The 18,735-nt window shown below is 39.6% G+C and overlaps 1 protein-coding gene across 1 annotated transcript in view; it reads right to left on the minus strand.

Moving 5' to 3' along the window:
* The window catches only part of LOC131996908 (uncharacterized), a 37,348-nt gene extending 19,275 nt beyond the window's left edge, over window positions 1-18,073 (minus strand). The window contains exons 1-2 of the mRNA XM_059367107.1: window positions 17,318-18,073; window positions 14,329-17,111 (exon numbers count right to left, since the gene is read on the minus strand). Coding sequence (XP_059223090.1) covers window positions 14,329-17,111; window positions 17,318-18,073 — 3,539 coding nt within the window. The remainder of the gene's footprint in view (window positions 1-14,328; window positions 17,112-17,317) is intronic.
* Between the last annotated feature and the right edge of the window lie 662 nt (window positions 18,074-18,735).

Raw genomic sequence — 18,735 nt, forward strand, 5'->3', positions numbered from 1 at the left:
TACTCACTGTCCTAAATTTCGGCGACATCGGACAATAAATGCGCCTTTTAAGGACCTAAAACCCGAATTTCGGCAAAATCGGATAAAAAATTTGGCTTTTATGGGCCTAAGACCCTAAATCGGAGGATCGGTCTATATGGCAGCTATATCCAAATCTAGACCGATCTGAGCCAAATTGAAGAAGGATGTCGAAGGGCCTAACGTAACTCACTGTCCCAAATTTCAGCAAAATCGGACAATAAATGAGCCTTTTGTGGGCCTTAGACCCTAAATCGGCGGATCGATCTATATGACAGCTATATCCAAATCTGAACCGATCTGGGCCAAATTGAAGAAGGATATCGAAAGGCCTAGCACAACTCACTGTCCCAAATATCTGCAAAATCGAATAATAAATGTGGCTTTTAGGAGCCTAAGGCCCTAAATCGTCTAATCGGTCTATATGGGGGCTATAACAAGTTATAGTCCGATGTAGCGCATCTTCGAACTTAACCTCATGGACAAAAAAAGAATCTGTGCAAAGTTTCAGCTCAATATCTCTATTTTTAAAGACTGTAGCGTGCTTTCAACAGACAGACGGACGGACAGACGAACGGACAGACGGACGGACAGACGGACGGACAGACGGACGGACAGACGGACAGACGGACGGACGGACAAACGGACGGACAGACGGACATACGGACGGACAGACGGACTGACAGACAGACAGACGAACGGACATGTCTAGATCGTCTAAGATTTTTACGACGATCAAGAATATATTGGGTTGCCCAAAAAGTAATTGCGGATTTTTCATATAGTCGGCGTTGACAAATTTTTTCACAGCTTGTGACTCTGTACTTGCATTCTTTCTTCCGTCAGTTATCAGCTGTTACTTTTAGCTTGCTTTAGAAAAAAAAGTGTAAAAAAGTATATTTGATTAAAGTTCATTCTAAGTTTTATTAATAATGCATTTACCTTCTTTTAAAAAATCCGCAATTACTTTTTGGGCAACCCAATATATACTTTGTAGCTTTAAAAGGATGAAAATGGATGAGCCAAAGTTTGAAAAAGTGCCTACTTTCACAGAATTTAACCCACGCCTTTCCGTGTATTTCAAAAATTTCACAAACTATTCAAATACTCGTACCAATGCTTGTTGAAAATCAATTTTTCCTAAGGCCATTTTGCTTAAAGTTATTAAAGTTCTTAGGTCTGCATATCATTAATCAAATGATTTTATCAACTTTGACAACTAACCATTTTTACTCTTAATTAATAGATTGAAGTACACCACAAAAGCATGACATTGGATAAATTACGACCAAGGTCATGGCTAATGAACTTGCATAGTCAGTTCACTCCATACCACATTAAGAGGTTAGGATTGTTGGTAAAATTTCAATTGATTGTCCTGGTTTGGTTAATTCTCTAATAATCGAAATGGTGGGGAATTGGGTAAGCATATAAGGTTAGATTGGGTTGAAAAGAGGGTGCGGATATTAATCCGCCTCATTCCACTTTGGACTTACTTGTTGTGGGCTCAAAATACTAAGAAGTAACCTCGAAAAAGAAAATCTAAGTCAGGAATTCCATGCTACTTACAAAATCCATAATGGTTTTTCATACCACGACCCTAAGTTGGTTCATGTGTGGTACTGTGTCCCCACCTAAGTGCCGGTATCTGTTAGACGCGAAAGCCGGGCAATGACAAAGGAAATGCTCCAACTTTTCATTACAGACAGAAGAACGAAAGATGTACCCATTGATAAGTATACCGATCGGCTCAGAACCACTTGCGATAGGGGTGTTGATAAAAAGCCCCCCTGTGGCGTGTCTTGTGCCACATTCTCCCTTATACTTATGTCATGGGCACACAATTTATCATGGATTTATCCACCTGTTCCTTAGCATATGGTTTATCCAGTCTCTAAGGACCCGGCCCATCCGCTACTGGTCTAAGGATTGGATCAGTGTGTCGGTCCGCACATTGTTAAAAGCCTCCTCTATGTCATTGTATACCGCCAGGGTGAACGTCTTGCCATCGAAGAATTCTTCTATTTTATGCACACCTAGTGCAGGGCAGTCTCCACCGACCTTCCCTTGACGTAGGCATGCTATTTGTATTTGAGCACTTCGTTGGATTTCCTACTCTTTATCATTGTGTCCACAATACGTGCCATGGTTTTGAGTAGATAGATCTGTTGTCGCATGACTTGCCTTGCCGGGCTTGGGTATAAATACCAACCTTGCCTCTAGTCAGGCTTTCGGAGTATATGCAAGTTCAAATTACGCTGTGAAAATAGTGGCCAGATGAGGCGCCAGATAATCGGCCTCCTTCTGTAGTAGCGCTGAAAATATTTCATCAGGTCCGGGTGACTTAAATGGTTTGAAGCTGCTCAAGGCCTTCTTTACCATAAATTCTGCAATGATAAGCCTTCGATCATTCCTCATTATTCCAAGATTCCAGTGTCTCCGTGAGTCCCATCGTATACTGTAGAAAATGTGTTTTTATCAAAAGCCTCAACATGTCTTGCCTTGTATCTGCTCTCACTCCCATGTCGGTCATGGCTAAATCGTCTTAGAATTTTACGACGGTGGTGGATACAACAACACACAATATTGATAAAAGTTTATGCTTTGGTAAAACAAACTTTCTTCAGTGAAAAATCATTTCTTCTGGCTTGGACACAATGAAACAATAATTCACATCCTGTTGTCTATGGTCTCATGTTGCCTGTACCTTTTCCTGAATACCAGCAGCAAAGTTAACATCAGATGAGCGATTTCTGTTCTGTACAGGATGCAATTAAATTGACCCAGCCGGCTAAATGAACATCACTGTGACTCTTATGGCGATGTGTCATATCGCAAAAAGTTGTCTATTTTTCTCCTTCATTGTATTGGATGCTCCCAATCACTGTGGGGGGGGCTTGGTTTGCATGTAAATGTTATGTTGCTCCCATTGACAATCTTGTTGTTGCTGCTGCTGATGTTGCTGCTTCAATTTTATTTATCATTACATTCTCAGATAAGATGGTAGCATCTTCATTGTTTCCATTGTATTCCCGGAAGTCTTCATTGCCATCATTAGCAAAAGCATCATAGTCATCATCATCATCATCAGCAGTAGCAGCAGCAGCAGCAGCAGCGGCAGCTAGAACAGTAAAAGCAACAGCAGTCTGGCTATGGTTGGGGGAGTAGAAAAATCAGCAATGTTGCCATTAACACCACAACCGAGTATGGCTAATGGCAGTCGGTCGGTCTTTGGCTGGTTGGTTGATACGGGGGATGTTAGCTCGGTTAGTTGTTCACTTAAAAAGGCAATTAAATAAAAGTGACAACATGGAGCATGTTGTACTTCTTTTTTTGCCATGGCTTATTTGGCCAACTTGTTTTGGTAAAACCCCCAGTGACTTGCACCCAAAGCTCTTCCTGCTCTTCCTGCTTCAGCTCTGTCTACTCTTGTCTCATACAATCAAAACAAATGGCATATTTGCCCACCTAAACCAGTTGGCGCCAGAAGGGTCTATTGCTTTGCATGGCATTTCTTTTATGTTGACACAAGGAGTCAGGGGCTTAGAGAATGAAGATGGAGGTGTAGAGATGGGGGTCTCATGCAGGGAGAGTGAGAGAGTGTGTACCACGGGGATTTATGTATCAAATTGTGTAAATGATTCTTTAATTATAACGTTCATTAAAACGCCATCAAACGCTTTCGAGTGTTTATTGTTATTACTTTGTTTGAAAATTTGTCCCAGCCCTGTGTAAACATTAGCAGCAGAAGCAGAAGCAGTGGCAGCAGCTCTGTCTCCTTTGCCGTTTGGATGTGGCCAATGGCCTGGCCACTCGACGACGATTCTTCAACGAAAGGTAATTAATAGAGGATAACTGGAATCTCCTCAAGAGTTTTCTCAAATTAATGCGACTTTGACATTATTTGTTGTTATTGTCCTTGTTCCTGGCCAAGATTTATGCTCGTGGGAATGGTAAGGCTAATGTTAATGGCAAATAAAAACCCACATCCATGACAAGCATTGGCAAATAACGCCAAACGAAATGCTATTCTCATGAGTGGCATCTCATGACGAAATTATGGGTGAAATTCTTTGCCTGGACAATCAACTGTAGTCTAAAGGCGATTGGGCTTAATCGAATCCCTATCTCGTCCTCGGACAACGCCATTTACTTTGGACCAAAATATTCAATATTCATGTTTAGTGAAATAATTTCCTTTCCCACCTTTCCTTGCCCAGAAATAGAAATAGAAATAAGGTATTGCAAAAGTTTTTGATGAAATAAACAGTTAAAATTCTTTTTGTCGAAGACAAAACTTGTTCAGGATATTTGTTATTTCCAGAACAAGATTTCCATAGCAAAATTTAAATGTTTACATAATAACAAGTAAAAAGGCGTCAAGTTCGGCCGGGCTGAACTTTGGATACCCACCACCTCGGGTATATATGTAAACCACCTTTCATCAAAACCCGATAAAAATTGTATACCTTATGTCCCATAGCAGTTATATTGAAATATGATACGATCTGGGCCAAATTGACGAAGAATGTCGAAGGGCCTAACACAACTTACTGTCCCAAATTTCAGCAAAATCAGATAATGAATGTGGCATTTATGGGCCTAAGACCCTAAATCGGAGGATCGGTCTATATGGCAGCTATATCCAAATCTGGACCGATCTGAGCCAAACTGACGAGGGATGCCGAAGGGCCTAGCAGAACTCACTGTCTCAAATTTCAGCAAAATCAGATAATAAATGTGGCTTTTATGGACCTAAGACCCTAAATCGGAGGATCGGTCTATATGGGGGCTATATTAAGATATAGTCCGATATAGCCCATCTCCGAACTTAACCTGCTTATAGACAAAAAAAAGAATCTGTGCAAAGTTTCAGCTCAATATCTCTTTTTTTGAAGACTGTAGCATGTTTTCAACAGACAGACGGACGGACATGTCTAGAGGATTTTTACGCTGATCAAGAATATATATACTTTATAGGGTCGTAAATGGATATTTCTATGTGTTGCAAACGGAATGCCAAAATGAATATACCCCCATCCTTCGGTGGTGGGTATAAAAACGAAATGCTTTGTTTCTTTAAAAGTTAAAGCTGTTTAACAGCTAGCATTCGTAGATAGTTGGAATCCTATTAAAGCCATTAGACAGGTCAGTACAGCATAATCCCAAAAAGGTTTTGGGTTCTCAGGCCAAACTGTTTTAGGGCGTTTTTTATAGAACCTTCAGCAAAGTTTTTATTTTGAAATATATATGAGAAACATCAGAGATGGGTGGCCCAATATAAGCCAACTTTTGTTTGTACCCTTATAATATCTCAAAAATACAAAACTGATAGTTTACTTACGGGACCAATAGCTGAGGGAATGCCACACCCAAAACAATTTCAAACCCACTGAAACAGGCATAAAGTATACCGGTGCCATGACAAAGGGCCCATTTGCACCCCAAATTGAAGATGGAAAAAAGGCCCAAATTCGGAATGCTTTTTCATTATGAAAAATGACCCCAAGAGAAATTTGACCCCAATGTATGCAAATGCACCCCAAAAATAAATGGAATTCGCGTCCCAATATTACTAAATACAGAATTTCCCATGAATATTCCATTAAGGAACAGGGGATACTTCCCTCATATCAACCCCAAACGGGGGTACAAAACTTTGTGGGGAGTTGATAGCATTCACTTTGCCTTATTATACCCTCCACCATAGGATGGGGGGTATACTAATTTCGTCATTCTACTCGAAATATTCGTCTGAGATCCCATAAAGTACATATATTCTTGATCGTCGCGACATTTTATTTCGATCTAGCCATGTCCGTCCGTCTGTCCGTCCGTCCGTCCCTCCATCCGTCCGTCTGTCTGTCGAAAGCACGCTAACTTTCGAAAGATTAAAGCTAGCCGCTTGAAATTTTGCACAAATACTTCTTATTAGTGTAGGTCGGTTGGTATTGTAAATGGGCCATATCGGTTCATATTTTGATATAACTGCCATATAAACGGATCTTGGGTCAAGATTTCTTGAGCCTCTTGAGTGCGCAATTCTTATCCGATTGGAATGAAATTTTGCACGACGTGTTTTGTTATGACTTACAACAACTGTGCCAAGTATGATTCAAATCGGTCCATAACCTGATATAGCTGCCATATAAACCAATCTTGTGTCTAGAATTCTTGAGCCTCTAGAGGACGCAATTCTTATCCGATTGGAATGAAATTTTGCACCAAATATTTTGTTATGATATCCAACAACTGTGCCAAGTATGGTTCAAATCGGTTCATAACCTGATATAGCTGTCATATAAACGGATCTGGGGACGTGACTTCTTGAGCTTCTAGAGGGCGCAATTCCTATCCGATTTAGCTGAAATTTTGCATAACATATTTTATTCTTACTTTCAACAACTGTGTCAAATAAGGTTCAAATCGGTTCATAGCCTGATATAGCTGCCATATAAACCGATCTGGGATCTTGACTTCTTGAGCCTCTAGAGGTCGCAATTATTATCCGATTTGCCTGAAATTTTGTACGACGGATTCTCTCATGACCATCAACATATGAGTTTATTATGGTCTGAATCGGTCTATAACCCGATACAGCTCCCATATAAATCGATCTCACTATTTTACTTCTTGAGCCCCCAAAGGGCTCAATTCTTATTCGAATTGGCTGACATTTTACACAGGTCTCCAACATATAATTTAATTGTGGTCCAAACCAGACCATATCTTAATATCGCTCTAATAGCAGAGCAAATCTTTTCTTATATCCTTTTTGCCTAAGAAGAGATGCCGGGAAAAGAACTCGACAAATGCGATCCATGGTGGAGGGTATATAAGATTCGGCCCGGCCGAACTTAGCGCGCTTTTACTTGTTTCCATTTATTGTCAGGCCCACTTCCGTTGATTCTCTTTCGATATTTTTAAAAGCTACAATGGCTTCTTCTGATGACCGACCCATTATGACGATGTCGTCGGCATAGGCGTGTAGTACATGGTATGGTAGCCGATACCATAGCTACTTCTCGTATAATCTTCTCCAGTACTACCCAAAAATAATAGTCGACCGATCGGGACAATATGGGATTCAATTGAAAGGTATTCAAGAGAGGAGTACGAATTTCATAATCAAAAAGTTAGGTCCAAGTACCTGGGGGGCCGCCCCAGCCCCAATACCCTTTAAAATATATATATTTGACGATCACGACAATATGGGACTCAAATGAAAGGTATTCGGGAGTAGATTACGAATATGGTCAAGAATTAGGAATAGGCTTTATCATTTATTGATAAGGGAAGGGGGCGAACCTCTAACGTTACCCCAAAAACACCACCCAAAATCTAAAATGGACCGATAAGGACAATATGAGTATCAAATGAAAAATATGCGGGAGTAAATAACGAATCTGGCATACAAATTCATGTCGAAGTATAGGGGGCCACCCCCTCAAAAACGCCCAAACTGGTCACATTAGCCAATCACGGATATATGGGACTCGGTTTGATTGTTCCGTATAGACTGAAAAACGACAGAACTTATTTTCTCGAAATTTTCGCATAATGTGTAGGTTGGTCTGGAAGGAATCATAGGGTATATAATTTTTGGGTATCGGAAAGGGGACGGACCCTTCCCCCCTTATGCAAAAAAAACCAACCGAAGATCAAAAGTGGACCGATCGGGACAATATAGGTATCAAATGAAAGGTATTGGAGAGTAGAATACGAATATGGTATTAAAATTTGAGTCTACGTACCCATCGGCCGCCCCAGCCCCAAAACTCCCCCAAACAGACATATTGGACGTTCATTTCAATATGGGGCTCAAATGGAAGGTATTCAGTAGTAGATTTTGAATCTGGCATACAAAATCATATCGATGTATAGGGGGTTACGCCAACCCTCAAAAACGCCATTGGGCCCCTTATGACTATATGGTACTTGGCTGAACCGGTTTTCTTAGAATTTTCATAGATTGCGTATGATTGTCCTGAAGGAAACATAGGCTATATAGTCTTTAGATATCGGGTGGAGGCGGACCGAAAGTTGTCCGAAGGGAACAATAAGTGAATCAAATGAAAGGTTTTGGCGACCAGATATGAATATGGTATTAAAATTTGGGTTCAAGTACCCAGCGTAAAGATACGTCAAATGGGTTATTTAACCCATTATGACAATATGGGATTCAATTGAAAGGTATTTGAGAGTAGAAAACGAGTTTGATATCCAATTTTGAAGCCAAGTGTTTTGAGGTACGCCCTAAAGCACCCCCTAAACTGAACTTCATTTCCGTTGGGAATAAAGAACGAATTTGATAGCTAATTTCAGTGCAAAGTGCCGGTGGCCGCCCCAAACCCCAAAACACCCTCCAAACGGTTCATATTTACCGGCAATGGCAATCTGGGGCTCAAATTAAAGGGATTTGGAAGTGCAGCACGAATTTGATATCCATATTTGAGTCGAAATGTCTGAGGAACATTATCACCAGGAACCGAGAAGGGGCAAATTCTCACACATCAATGAGTGCTTTCCGATTCAAGTTTAAACTCAATGATAAGAGGCCTTTTTTATAACCGAGTCCGAAAGGCGTCCCGCAGTGCGACAAATCTTTGCGGAAATTTTTTAAATGACCATGCATGGCATTGCACCTCGCAAATGTCGCCAACATTAAGAACGGATAAATACCGCTTTGTCCGATGTTCTCGCCAGGATTCGAACGCGTTCAGCGTCACAATGGCACGAGTTCGATATCCGTCCGCATTCAGGGCGAAGTGTCCCCACCCTGTCACCGATTACTAGCCCCATAGAAGTAAAGCACAAAAAAATTAATGTTGACTTTCGACTTATTTACTGCCTAGAAATTTCCTATTAACGGGATATTCAGCACAAAAAGTGGGTTTAATGTCAATGAAATATGCTTTAAAACTATAAAAGATGCCATCTTCTCCCAATTCAAGGAAATTAAAAGAAATCCTACTTCCAACTTATTTTTGCCTTAAAAGTTCTGGTTCCTTTTTGGAAACTCAACGGAAACTATGTGATTGTTTCAAGAAGAAAGCTTTTCGCCATTCACTTCCACTTCATGTTATAATGTTTTTATTTTTTCTTTACATCCTTGTACGCCTTGCGATCCCATTGTACTATTAATCCGTTGACAGCTTATGAAACGATTCACACTTCTGAATAAATTTCATGTCAAATTTGCTTATAAACCGGAAATACATTTATTAATTTACATTTCTTTACCATTATTCTCGCATTCTGCTGTTTCTGGAAAAACATCCTTTTTCGCTCATGGATCCTTTTCACAGTGCGAGACCGACAACACTTTTAATTAAACTCAAAGGGAATATCAAACTTAATCAATTTACTGCAAAGCACTTTCACACAATCGCAAAGGTCGCAAAGAGGCAGGGCGGAAGGAGCTTATCAGTCCCTCGCCGAATAATGGAATCGCACAATTGAGTTTGCGTCTTTTGGTTTTTTGGCGTTAATCACAAAAATCATTGTTTTAAACGATGGGCTACGGAGGCAAGAAGTGAATATCATCACTCAGAACACTGACAACCCTCATTACCCTTCACCAACATCTATGGTATGGATGCCGCTGGATTCATATACATATGGTTTGGTGGTCTCTTCTTAACTGCTTTGTCAAAAAATTTTCCAGTTTTTGGTCACAATCCTTTTGAAAAGTGGACATTATGGACTGATAATACATCGTTTGCCTTACTTGGGGTCTAAATCCCGACGAGAACATATGCCGTGGTTATCCACTCAATGTTGGTACTTCTATGAGTTCTGAGACATGTTGCACAGTGGTCCGGAATCAAAATCCATCGATTTCAGCGAAATGATACTAAACAGGTAGAAAGGCGGTAAGTTCGGCCCGGCCGAACTGGATACCCACCACCTCGGGTATATGGCATACCTTATGTCCCATAGCAGTTATATCGAAATAGGTTCCGATTTGGACCAAATACTAATCGGTACAAGTCATTGTTCAATTGTGTATAACAAAATATTGGTCTTTTTAGAAGCTATAACTATAAATAAACCGATCTGAACCATATGCGACAAGGATATCGCCTAACACAACGAACTGTCCGAAATCTCGGCGAAATCGGACAATAAATGCGCCTTTTATGGACACAAAACCTTAAATCGAGAGATCGGTCTATATGGCAGCTATATACAAATCTAACGCAACTCATTGTCTCAAATTTCGGCAAAATCGAATAATAAATGTGGCTTTTATGGGCCTAAGACCCTAAATCGGAGGATCGGTCTATATGGCAGTTATATCAAAATCTGGACCGATCTGGGCCAAACTAACGAAGGATCTCGAGGGGTCTAACGCAACTCACTGCCTCAAATGTCTGCGACATCGGATAATAAATGTGGCTTTTATGGGCCTAAGACCCTAAATCGGAGGATCGGTCTATATGGCAGCTATATCCAAATCTGAATCGATCTGGGCCAATTTAACGAAGGATGTCGAAGGGCCTAACACAACTCACTGTCCCAAATTTTAGAAAAATCGGATAATAAATGTGGCTTTTATGGGCCTAAGACCCAAAATCGGAGGATCGGTCTATATGGCAGCTATATCCAAATCTGGATCGATCTGGGCCAAACTAACGAAGAATCTTGAGGGGTCTAACACAACTCACTGTCCCAAATTTCAGCAAAATCTGATAATAAATGTGCCTTTTATGGGCCTAAGACCCTTTATCGGCGGATCGGTCTATATGGGGGCTATATCCAAATCTGAATCGATCTGGGCCAGATTAACGAAGTATCTCGAAGAGCCTAATACAACCCACTGTCCCAAATTTCAGCAAAATCGGATAATAAATGTGGCTTTTATGGGCCTATGACTCTAAATCGGCTGATCGGTCTATATGGGGGCTATATCAAGATATAGTCCGATATAGCCCATCTTCGAACTTAACCTGCTTATGGACAAAAAAAGAATCTATGCAAAGTTTCAGCTCAATATCTCTATTTTTAAAGACTGTAGCGTAATTTCAACAGACAGACGGACAGGCGGACAGACGGACGGACATGTCTAGATCGTCTTAGATTTTTACGCTGATCAAGAAATGGATCATCGGAAATGGATATTTCGATATGGAGGGTATAAAAGGGGTTACTAAACGAGTGACTGGCGTCCCTCTATATGGCACACAATTCGGAGATGCTGCCTTCAAGCCTACGGTTGTTGGTTGAAGCCGCTTCTGCAAGAATGAAGAAGAACTTTATTACGGTAAGTAATGCTAACGCACATCACCAGATTTGGGCAAGCTCAGAAGTTAACAAGTAAAAAAGTGTTAAGTTCGGTCCGGCCGAATCTTATATACCCCCCACCATGGAACGCATTTGTCGAGTTCTTTTCCCGGTATCCCTTTCTAGGCAAACAGAGGATAAAAGAAAAGAATTGCTATTCTATTGGAGCTATACCAAGTAATGGACCGATTCGGACCATAATTGAACTGAACTGAATGGAGAACTGAATAGTAGAAGTCATACACCTACACCTGTCGCACAGTGGTATAGAACTAAAAAAAATAGTAAACTATATGCCATGTGAGAATGGGTGAGATATCTCTTGGAAATGAGTGATTATAGCTGAGGTGTTAGCGAGATCGTGCGGAAAATTTCAAGACCCTTTGTTGCCCAGGCGGCTTTTGGCAGGCTCCCTAAAGTTGGCCACCTCGTATTAAGATAGTGCTCATTCATTTTTATGCATGATTTGGATTTGTGACTAAATTTTCAATGGCCTTGCCGCAGCAAGTGTCCACAAAAAAAAAGCTGATTTTGAAATCTTCCATCTTTACCCGAAATGGGTATTTTGGATATTTCTGTGAAAAAATCGGTTTAAAATTTATTTTTGGTTTTTTAAGAACACTTTTATCTGCAAAAAGAATTGTTAAGACATCTATATTCACTTTTTCTTACCAAAAGTCCAAAAGGAGTCGGGACTTGAAATTTTACACGATCTCGCAAACACCTCAGCTCTAACCATTCCAAATTTCAAAGAGATATCTTTACTCGTTCTCACACGGCATATTTTTTACTAATTTTTTTCGGTTCTATCCCACTGTGTGTCGCAAATCGATAGCAAAATGTTGGGTGCTTACGCAGTGGATGAAGAACTGGAATTTTAACGACGGTTGTTCTACCGATTCTGGTGTGGCATCGGGCTTTGGACAACCGTATTAGAAAAGGTACAGGGTACTGCGGCGGTGCTTATCTCTGTAACAAGGAGGAGCCTAAAACCATTCTCAATCTTAGGTCTTTGCTCAACTATGTTGGGTTTGTTGCAACGAAAATCACCCTACGAACGAGGGAGTCAGTCGCTTCTCAAACTTTGGGCATTTTCTGATCACTTGGGGTATGGAAAGGCAACGTGGTAGGATGTGACATGCCACAGTTTTTGTACCAGGGGAGTCTATCCTTGTAGAAGGGATGGACTTCGTTTCCCCGAACATGGATCTCTGGGTTAGGGGTATCCGCCGACACCGGGAAAGTGGGTAGAGACTGCGTTGAAAGAGGTTGTGCATCAAATAGAAGAATCATTTGATGCCATGAAGTACACATTGGTCGTATGCATTGAAATCGAGAATAACCTATAACGGATGCTGACTGTGGGGGGATTTGGACCCGTATGCTATGCAGATAATTTTATATTACTTTGAAGGGTAAGTGATCGCAATCAGCTATGGAGACGGGCCGAAAGGGACTGGGATAGACCTAGGGATTTCAATGTTAACCCAGAGAAGACTGAGATCTGCCCGATCACGAAGAAAACGAAGGTGGGCCAATTTGAAGCAATAGAACGATTTTGATATGTGGCAAGGTCAAATATTTAGGAGTGGTATTGGACAGGAAACTGAATTGGAAGTGTCACATTCAGGAGCATGCCGAGAAGGCTCATAGATGTTGGATACTATGTAGGCCAGCCGTAGACAAGAAATGTGGAGATCAATACTTAGTTACGCCTCCATAGTGGGAGTGGGAGAAAATCGAAAAAAACTAGTAATAAATACGCCGAGTGAGAACGAGTAGAGATATATCTTTGAAACTTGGAATGGTAAGAGCTGAGGGGCTTTGGCAGGCACCTAGAGTTGGTCACTTCGGTGTTTTGAAAATTTGTTGAGGCTGCCAAATCTTTATTTGAGGTCCCAAAACCAAAAAATTCTAAGAAACATATGAATTGAGAAATCTCAATAATTTTTCCTGAGTTTACCAGAAGAAAGTGCCCTTAAAAGGTCGTTGGGCCATATCGGTTCAGATTTAGATATAGTTTCCATATAAACCGATCTATCGATTTTATTTCTTGAGCCCCTGTAAGCCGCAATTTTTGTCCGATTTGGCTGAATTTTTGCATGTAGTGTTCCGTTATGACTTTCAACAACTGTGACAAGTACGGTCTAAATGGGTGTATAACCTGATGTAGCTCCCATACAAACTGATCTCCGGATTTGACTTTTTGAGCCCTACAAACCGCAAATTTTGTCCGATTTGGCTGAAATATAGCATGCGGTGTTCCATTATGACTTTTAACAACTGTGCCAAGTACGGTCTAAATCGGTCTATAACCTGATATAGCTCCCATACAAACTGATCTCCGTATTGGACTTCTTGAGCCCTACAAACCGCAAAACTGTGCTAAGTGCCGCCCAAGTCGGTCTATAAGTTGATAAGTAGTAGTAGTAGTAGTAGTAATCTTTATTTTCATTATTTTCTTTTTCAATACAATAATGTCTAAATAAACTTAAAATAAAATAAAAGCAATATATTAGCGTATTTCAGAGTTAATCCATCAAAATAAAGATTTACGGCTATGACTTCAAGTCGTCAGCCGGATTTAAAGAAACATTTTCAAAGCTGTGTTTAAGGGACATTTTAGTCTATGCTTAATAGTATTAGGCGTACTCGGTTAATATTAGCTTTCGGTATTGTAAGGCATTTTTGGTATATTTTATAAGATTATCCCAGTCTGCTACCTCTCTTCCATCTAAGATGCTAATTAATTCAGGTTCTGTCAGCGTCGGCCTGTGAAAGAAAAGCATGCGTTGGCTTCTTAGTATGGGACATACGGCAAGAAAATGGTATATTGTCTCTCTCTCCCTCAAATTGCATAGCGTGCACAAATCGTTGTCAACCAAATTTAAGCCTCTTTGATTAGCATTGAGGTATATAAAATCGACCCGTGCTTTAAATATCCACGTAATGTCCTTAACTTTATATTCGCCATTTAGGTACAAACACCCTCTTGTGAAATCCAGGTTTTTATAAAACCGTGACCTGCTTTGTAAAGCTTTCTGCAGCAATCTTTGCTTGTTAGCTTGCGATAGTGAATCTATGATGGAATTAGTCATACTGTTCCATTCACCTTGCGTTATATTTCCAACCAATGGTTGCATATCCAGCTCATTTAGAATGTCGTTTAAAGCTTTCACCCAAAATATTTGTTTCTGGACCATTATAAGTGTAAGTTTATGCGGCAGTCTATCCCTTTTATATCTGTACAACGTACTAGATATATACTTCAAATGCAGTCCCAGTGTGTATAAATGACTTTCTTGTAAGTCTGTTTCCATATAGAGAGCATAATTTGGTGTAGAGTCTGGCAAATTAAGAACAGTTTTTAAGAAAAAACGCTGCAATTGGTCAACTTCTTCAAAATATTCATAGCCCCAGACCTGCGCTGCATACGACTGTACCGATCTGCAAACCGCCATGTACAAGTTCCATTTATCTTGCAGGGATATTTCGTCTTTCTTTAAGAAGTTTTTCCATGTTGCTTTTATAGCACTTTTAGCTTGTGTTGTCCGGGACTGAATATGCTTCAAGAACTTCATTTTGGGCGTTAGTACCACCCCTAAGTACTTATATTCTGATACCACTTCTAATGGTTCTGCATGGAAGAACCATTTATCCTGCTGTGATAGTCTTCCCCCGTTTCGGAATACCATGATTTTAGACTTCTCAGTGTTGACTATTAAGCTCCATTTTTTACAAAATTCTTCCAAGTTTGCTATCATTTGTTGCAGGGTAGTTGAATCCTCCGCTAAAATTACTATGTCGTCAGCATACAGCAGGGTTTTTATGTTTATGCCTTCTATATCTACACCTCCTTCCAGTGCATCGCTTAAGTCGTTTATATAAAGAGAAAATAATAATGGCGATAGTAAGCACCCTTGTTTTACACCAGATTCTGTATCAAAATAACCAGACAGCTCTTCTCCAGTCCACACTGCTGACTGAGTGTTTTGATAGACAGCTTCTATCATCTTTATAAATTTGAAAGAGATGCCAATCTGATTTAATTTGTAGAAAAGTAAGTTTCGTGAAATTTTGTCAAATGCCGCTCGAAAATCTACAAAAAACGCGTAAACCTTCTTCTTTTCCGCCAGCTTGATATTGACCATCGAAGCTAAATTATATATATTGTCCACCGTAGAATAGTTTTTTCGAAAACCTGCCTGGAATTCAACCAATATATTGTTTTCTTCAACCCATTGTCCCAGTCTATCATTTAGTACACCCATGAATATTTTAGCCACGGAATTCATAAAGGATATACCTCTATAATTCGATGCATCATCGAGTCTGCCTTTTTTATGAATAGGGAATATAACTGTTTTCTGAAATTCTTCCTCAATTTTGCCCTCGGTGTAGATCTTGTTGAAAATTGCTGCAAGCTGGGTCAGGAATTCATCAGTAGCATTTGAATAGAATTCATAGGGAATTCGGTCTTCACCTGGCGCCTTGTTCGGTTTTGTTTTGGCAAGGGTATACTTAATTTCCTCTAATGTTATGTCTTTATCTAGAATGTCGTTTACGATCAGTGCAGGTGCGTAATGAACTCTCAAAGACGATTGTTCCTGCCTGAGCAGTTCCATAAAATGGGTTCTAAGTATCTCTGCGGATAAAGTATGACTGATACGAAAGTCCTGGCCATTTAACTCTCTTACTAAACTCCACCATTCTTTTGCATTCGATGTATTATTTAGTTTCTCAGAGATATTGGCGTAGTACATTCTTTTAGATACTTCGCAAATGTCCTTATATCTTTTTTTTGCGCTCAAATATGCCTGTCTATCTGTTTCCGACGATGATTTCCGAAATTTCGATAAGATTTCAAATGTTTTCCTTCTTGCCCAGTAGCATCTATCATTAAACCACTTTTTCTGTGGTACGTACTGCTGCGCTTTGTTTTGCTGAACTGCCGATGCAACAATTGTATTTGTCATGTGCTTGAGACATGTTATATTGTTGGACATTAATTGTAAGCTCAGATTAGCGGTGAGGTTTTCCTGGTATTGCAATTTATGACTATCTTTCCAATGCAGCTTCGGTAGTAAATTGAGCCTATTTTGTGGGACTACTGTGTTGTTTAGCTTTAGGTTAAGAGTTATTGGCAAATGATCTGACCAGATTTTGTCTACCACCTTGAAGCTTTCCACATATTGAAGCATGTTTATGGATACTGAGCATATATCATTTACTGAGGTTCCGGTGTTGCTCAAATATGTAAAATTACCGTCCTCATCTCCTAATGTTTGGCCATTTAGAATTACCAGGTTATGTTCATTGCAGTAGTCGATATACCTTCGTCCATTCGTATTTAATTCTTTATCTTTAGACTTTCTCGGCCCAGTACATGCGTGGAACGAATCTCTATATAGATCAACAATGCCTTGTTGTGATTCGCCTATTCTAACGTTTATATCACCTAGCACTATAAGGTTTTCGCATTTCATTTTTTCCATGAACAATTTTGCTAGGGCAAACTCTCGTATCCAGTCTGAGCCCCTTATATAGAGTGGAACTATCAACAGTTGAAAATTTTCTGTTATAATCTGTAATCCACAGAGTGTCTGATTAAGAATAAATGTATGCTTTATGCCTGCTTTATTTAAAGATTTTTTCACTCCTACGAATACTCCGCCGATAGCACGACCAAATCTATTTATTTTTATGGCATCTACCCAATATATTTCATACTCGGGGAAGTATTTTTCGGTTTGAGATCTTTTTTGTGCTGTGATATGTGTTTCTATGAGGATAATGATTTCAAACTCCTTTAGATAGTTAAAAAAATTAGGGAACAAATATTTATTTGATACTCCGTTTACATTGTACGATATAATTTTAATTTCCATATTATTTTGTTTTTTCTTTGAGCTTTGTCTCCCTTGGAGATCATCTAGTTTTTTGACGCAATTTTTTCAAAAATATTATTGTAGAATGCTGTTGTCAGTTCATTCCCATATAATTCTTTTAATACGGACTCCCCCTCTTCTCGCCCACACATTAATTTTCTTTCGCTGTTCCAATAGAACCACTTGTTATTGATGTTTAATTTATCATCTCTAACTACGATTTTATGTTTTCTTGATTCTTCGAGAATTGACTTTCTTATGAGCAGCATAGCTATCTTGTTTCTCTGCCTTCTAGGGTTCAGATCTCTTTCAATTGAGATTGCAGACCCTGCTAAAGCTTTAGTATTTTTCAGAACCTCAACTACTGCATTTTCATTTGGGAACTCGGCTATTACAGTTTGCAATCCGTTTCGTTCATAAAGGGTTCTTGCCGAAGCTATAGGGGGGTTGATGTTTAGCATGTCATTACATATCTGTTTGACTATATTCAGAGCAGGCTTATCTTTTGAAATATTTTTAAAGACAAGCTTTGTGTTTTGTATTTGATGCTCCAACCATGCCACATTCCTGTCGCTTTCTTCCAGTTTGTTCTTGAGCAATTCCACTTCCTGTTTTAACTGAATATTTTCAGTCTTCAGATTGGCAATTTCAGAAGTTGCAAATGATATACCGGCTTTAACATCTTCCATATCTTGTTTGGTGGGCAGATTCTTAATTTTCTCTTCAAGTATATTATTCATAGTGAATTTCATAATTTCCATAAGTTCACTGACCTCCATACTACCAACAGGTTTCTTTGCCATGTTATTATTTTCTGGTGATGTTTCGCCTATCTTACGCTTTGTTTGTTGGGATGTGCTTGCAACAGGTGTGTTAGGCATATCTAGTGATTATTTATCCTGTAGCTTTAGATTTTTATAATATGAAGTATACTTTAAGGCGCAATAATAATTGGTTCGAATGACTCAATTGTACTACAGATGTGGACTCGGATGATTAGTTGTGCGATTAGTCCTACAATCGTTTCTACGTTATGTGACAAGTCTCGGATTATACAGTTGTATTTTGCATGCATTACTTGTAGACCTACTGAACATACCACATAAAATCTGTCAGGCGTACCAGCTGTTTTTGTTGTGTTACAGAGTGGTGAAAGTGCAAAAAAATCTTCCGGTTAACAGCGTGAGAGAGACTTTTCCAATTTTCTTCCAATAAAATAAACTTTTTTTTTCGCCGATTCTCAAGATTTTTGTTGAAATTATAACAAGGAAATCAGCCAAACCAGTCAATGCATCCTCAGCATTCCATGCTCCAGAGCTTCCGAAGCAGCCGTGGTTGTGGTGTTTCTTTGTTGGGTTCAAGCCAGGCCGGGAACAGGTAATAAACTTCAATTTAATGGAGCCGTGCAAAAACGCGTATGTCACTTAAATCACGGTGTATAAAGGCGGTGTATAAGTTGATAAAGCTCCCATATAAATCGATCTCCCGAGCCCTTAAAAATTATGCCGAAAAAATCTAGTTTTTTACTAGATTTTTTCGATTT

Source organism: Stomoxys calcitrans, chromosome 4 (genome assembly GCF_963082655.1).
Source record: "Stomoxys calcitrans chromosome 4, idStoCalc2.1, whole genome shotgun sequence".
In the NCBI taxonomy this organism is placed as follows: Eukaryota; Metazoa; Arthropoda; class Insecta; order Diptera; family Muscidae; genus Stomoxys; species Stomoxys calcitrans.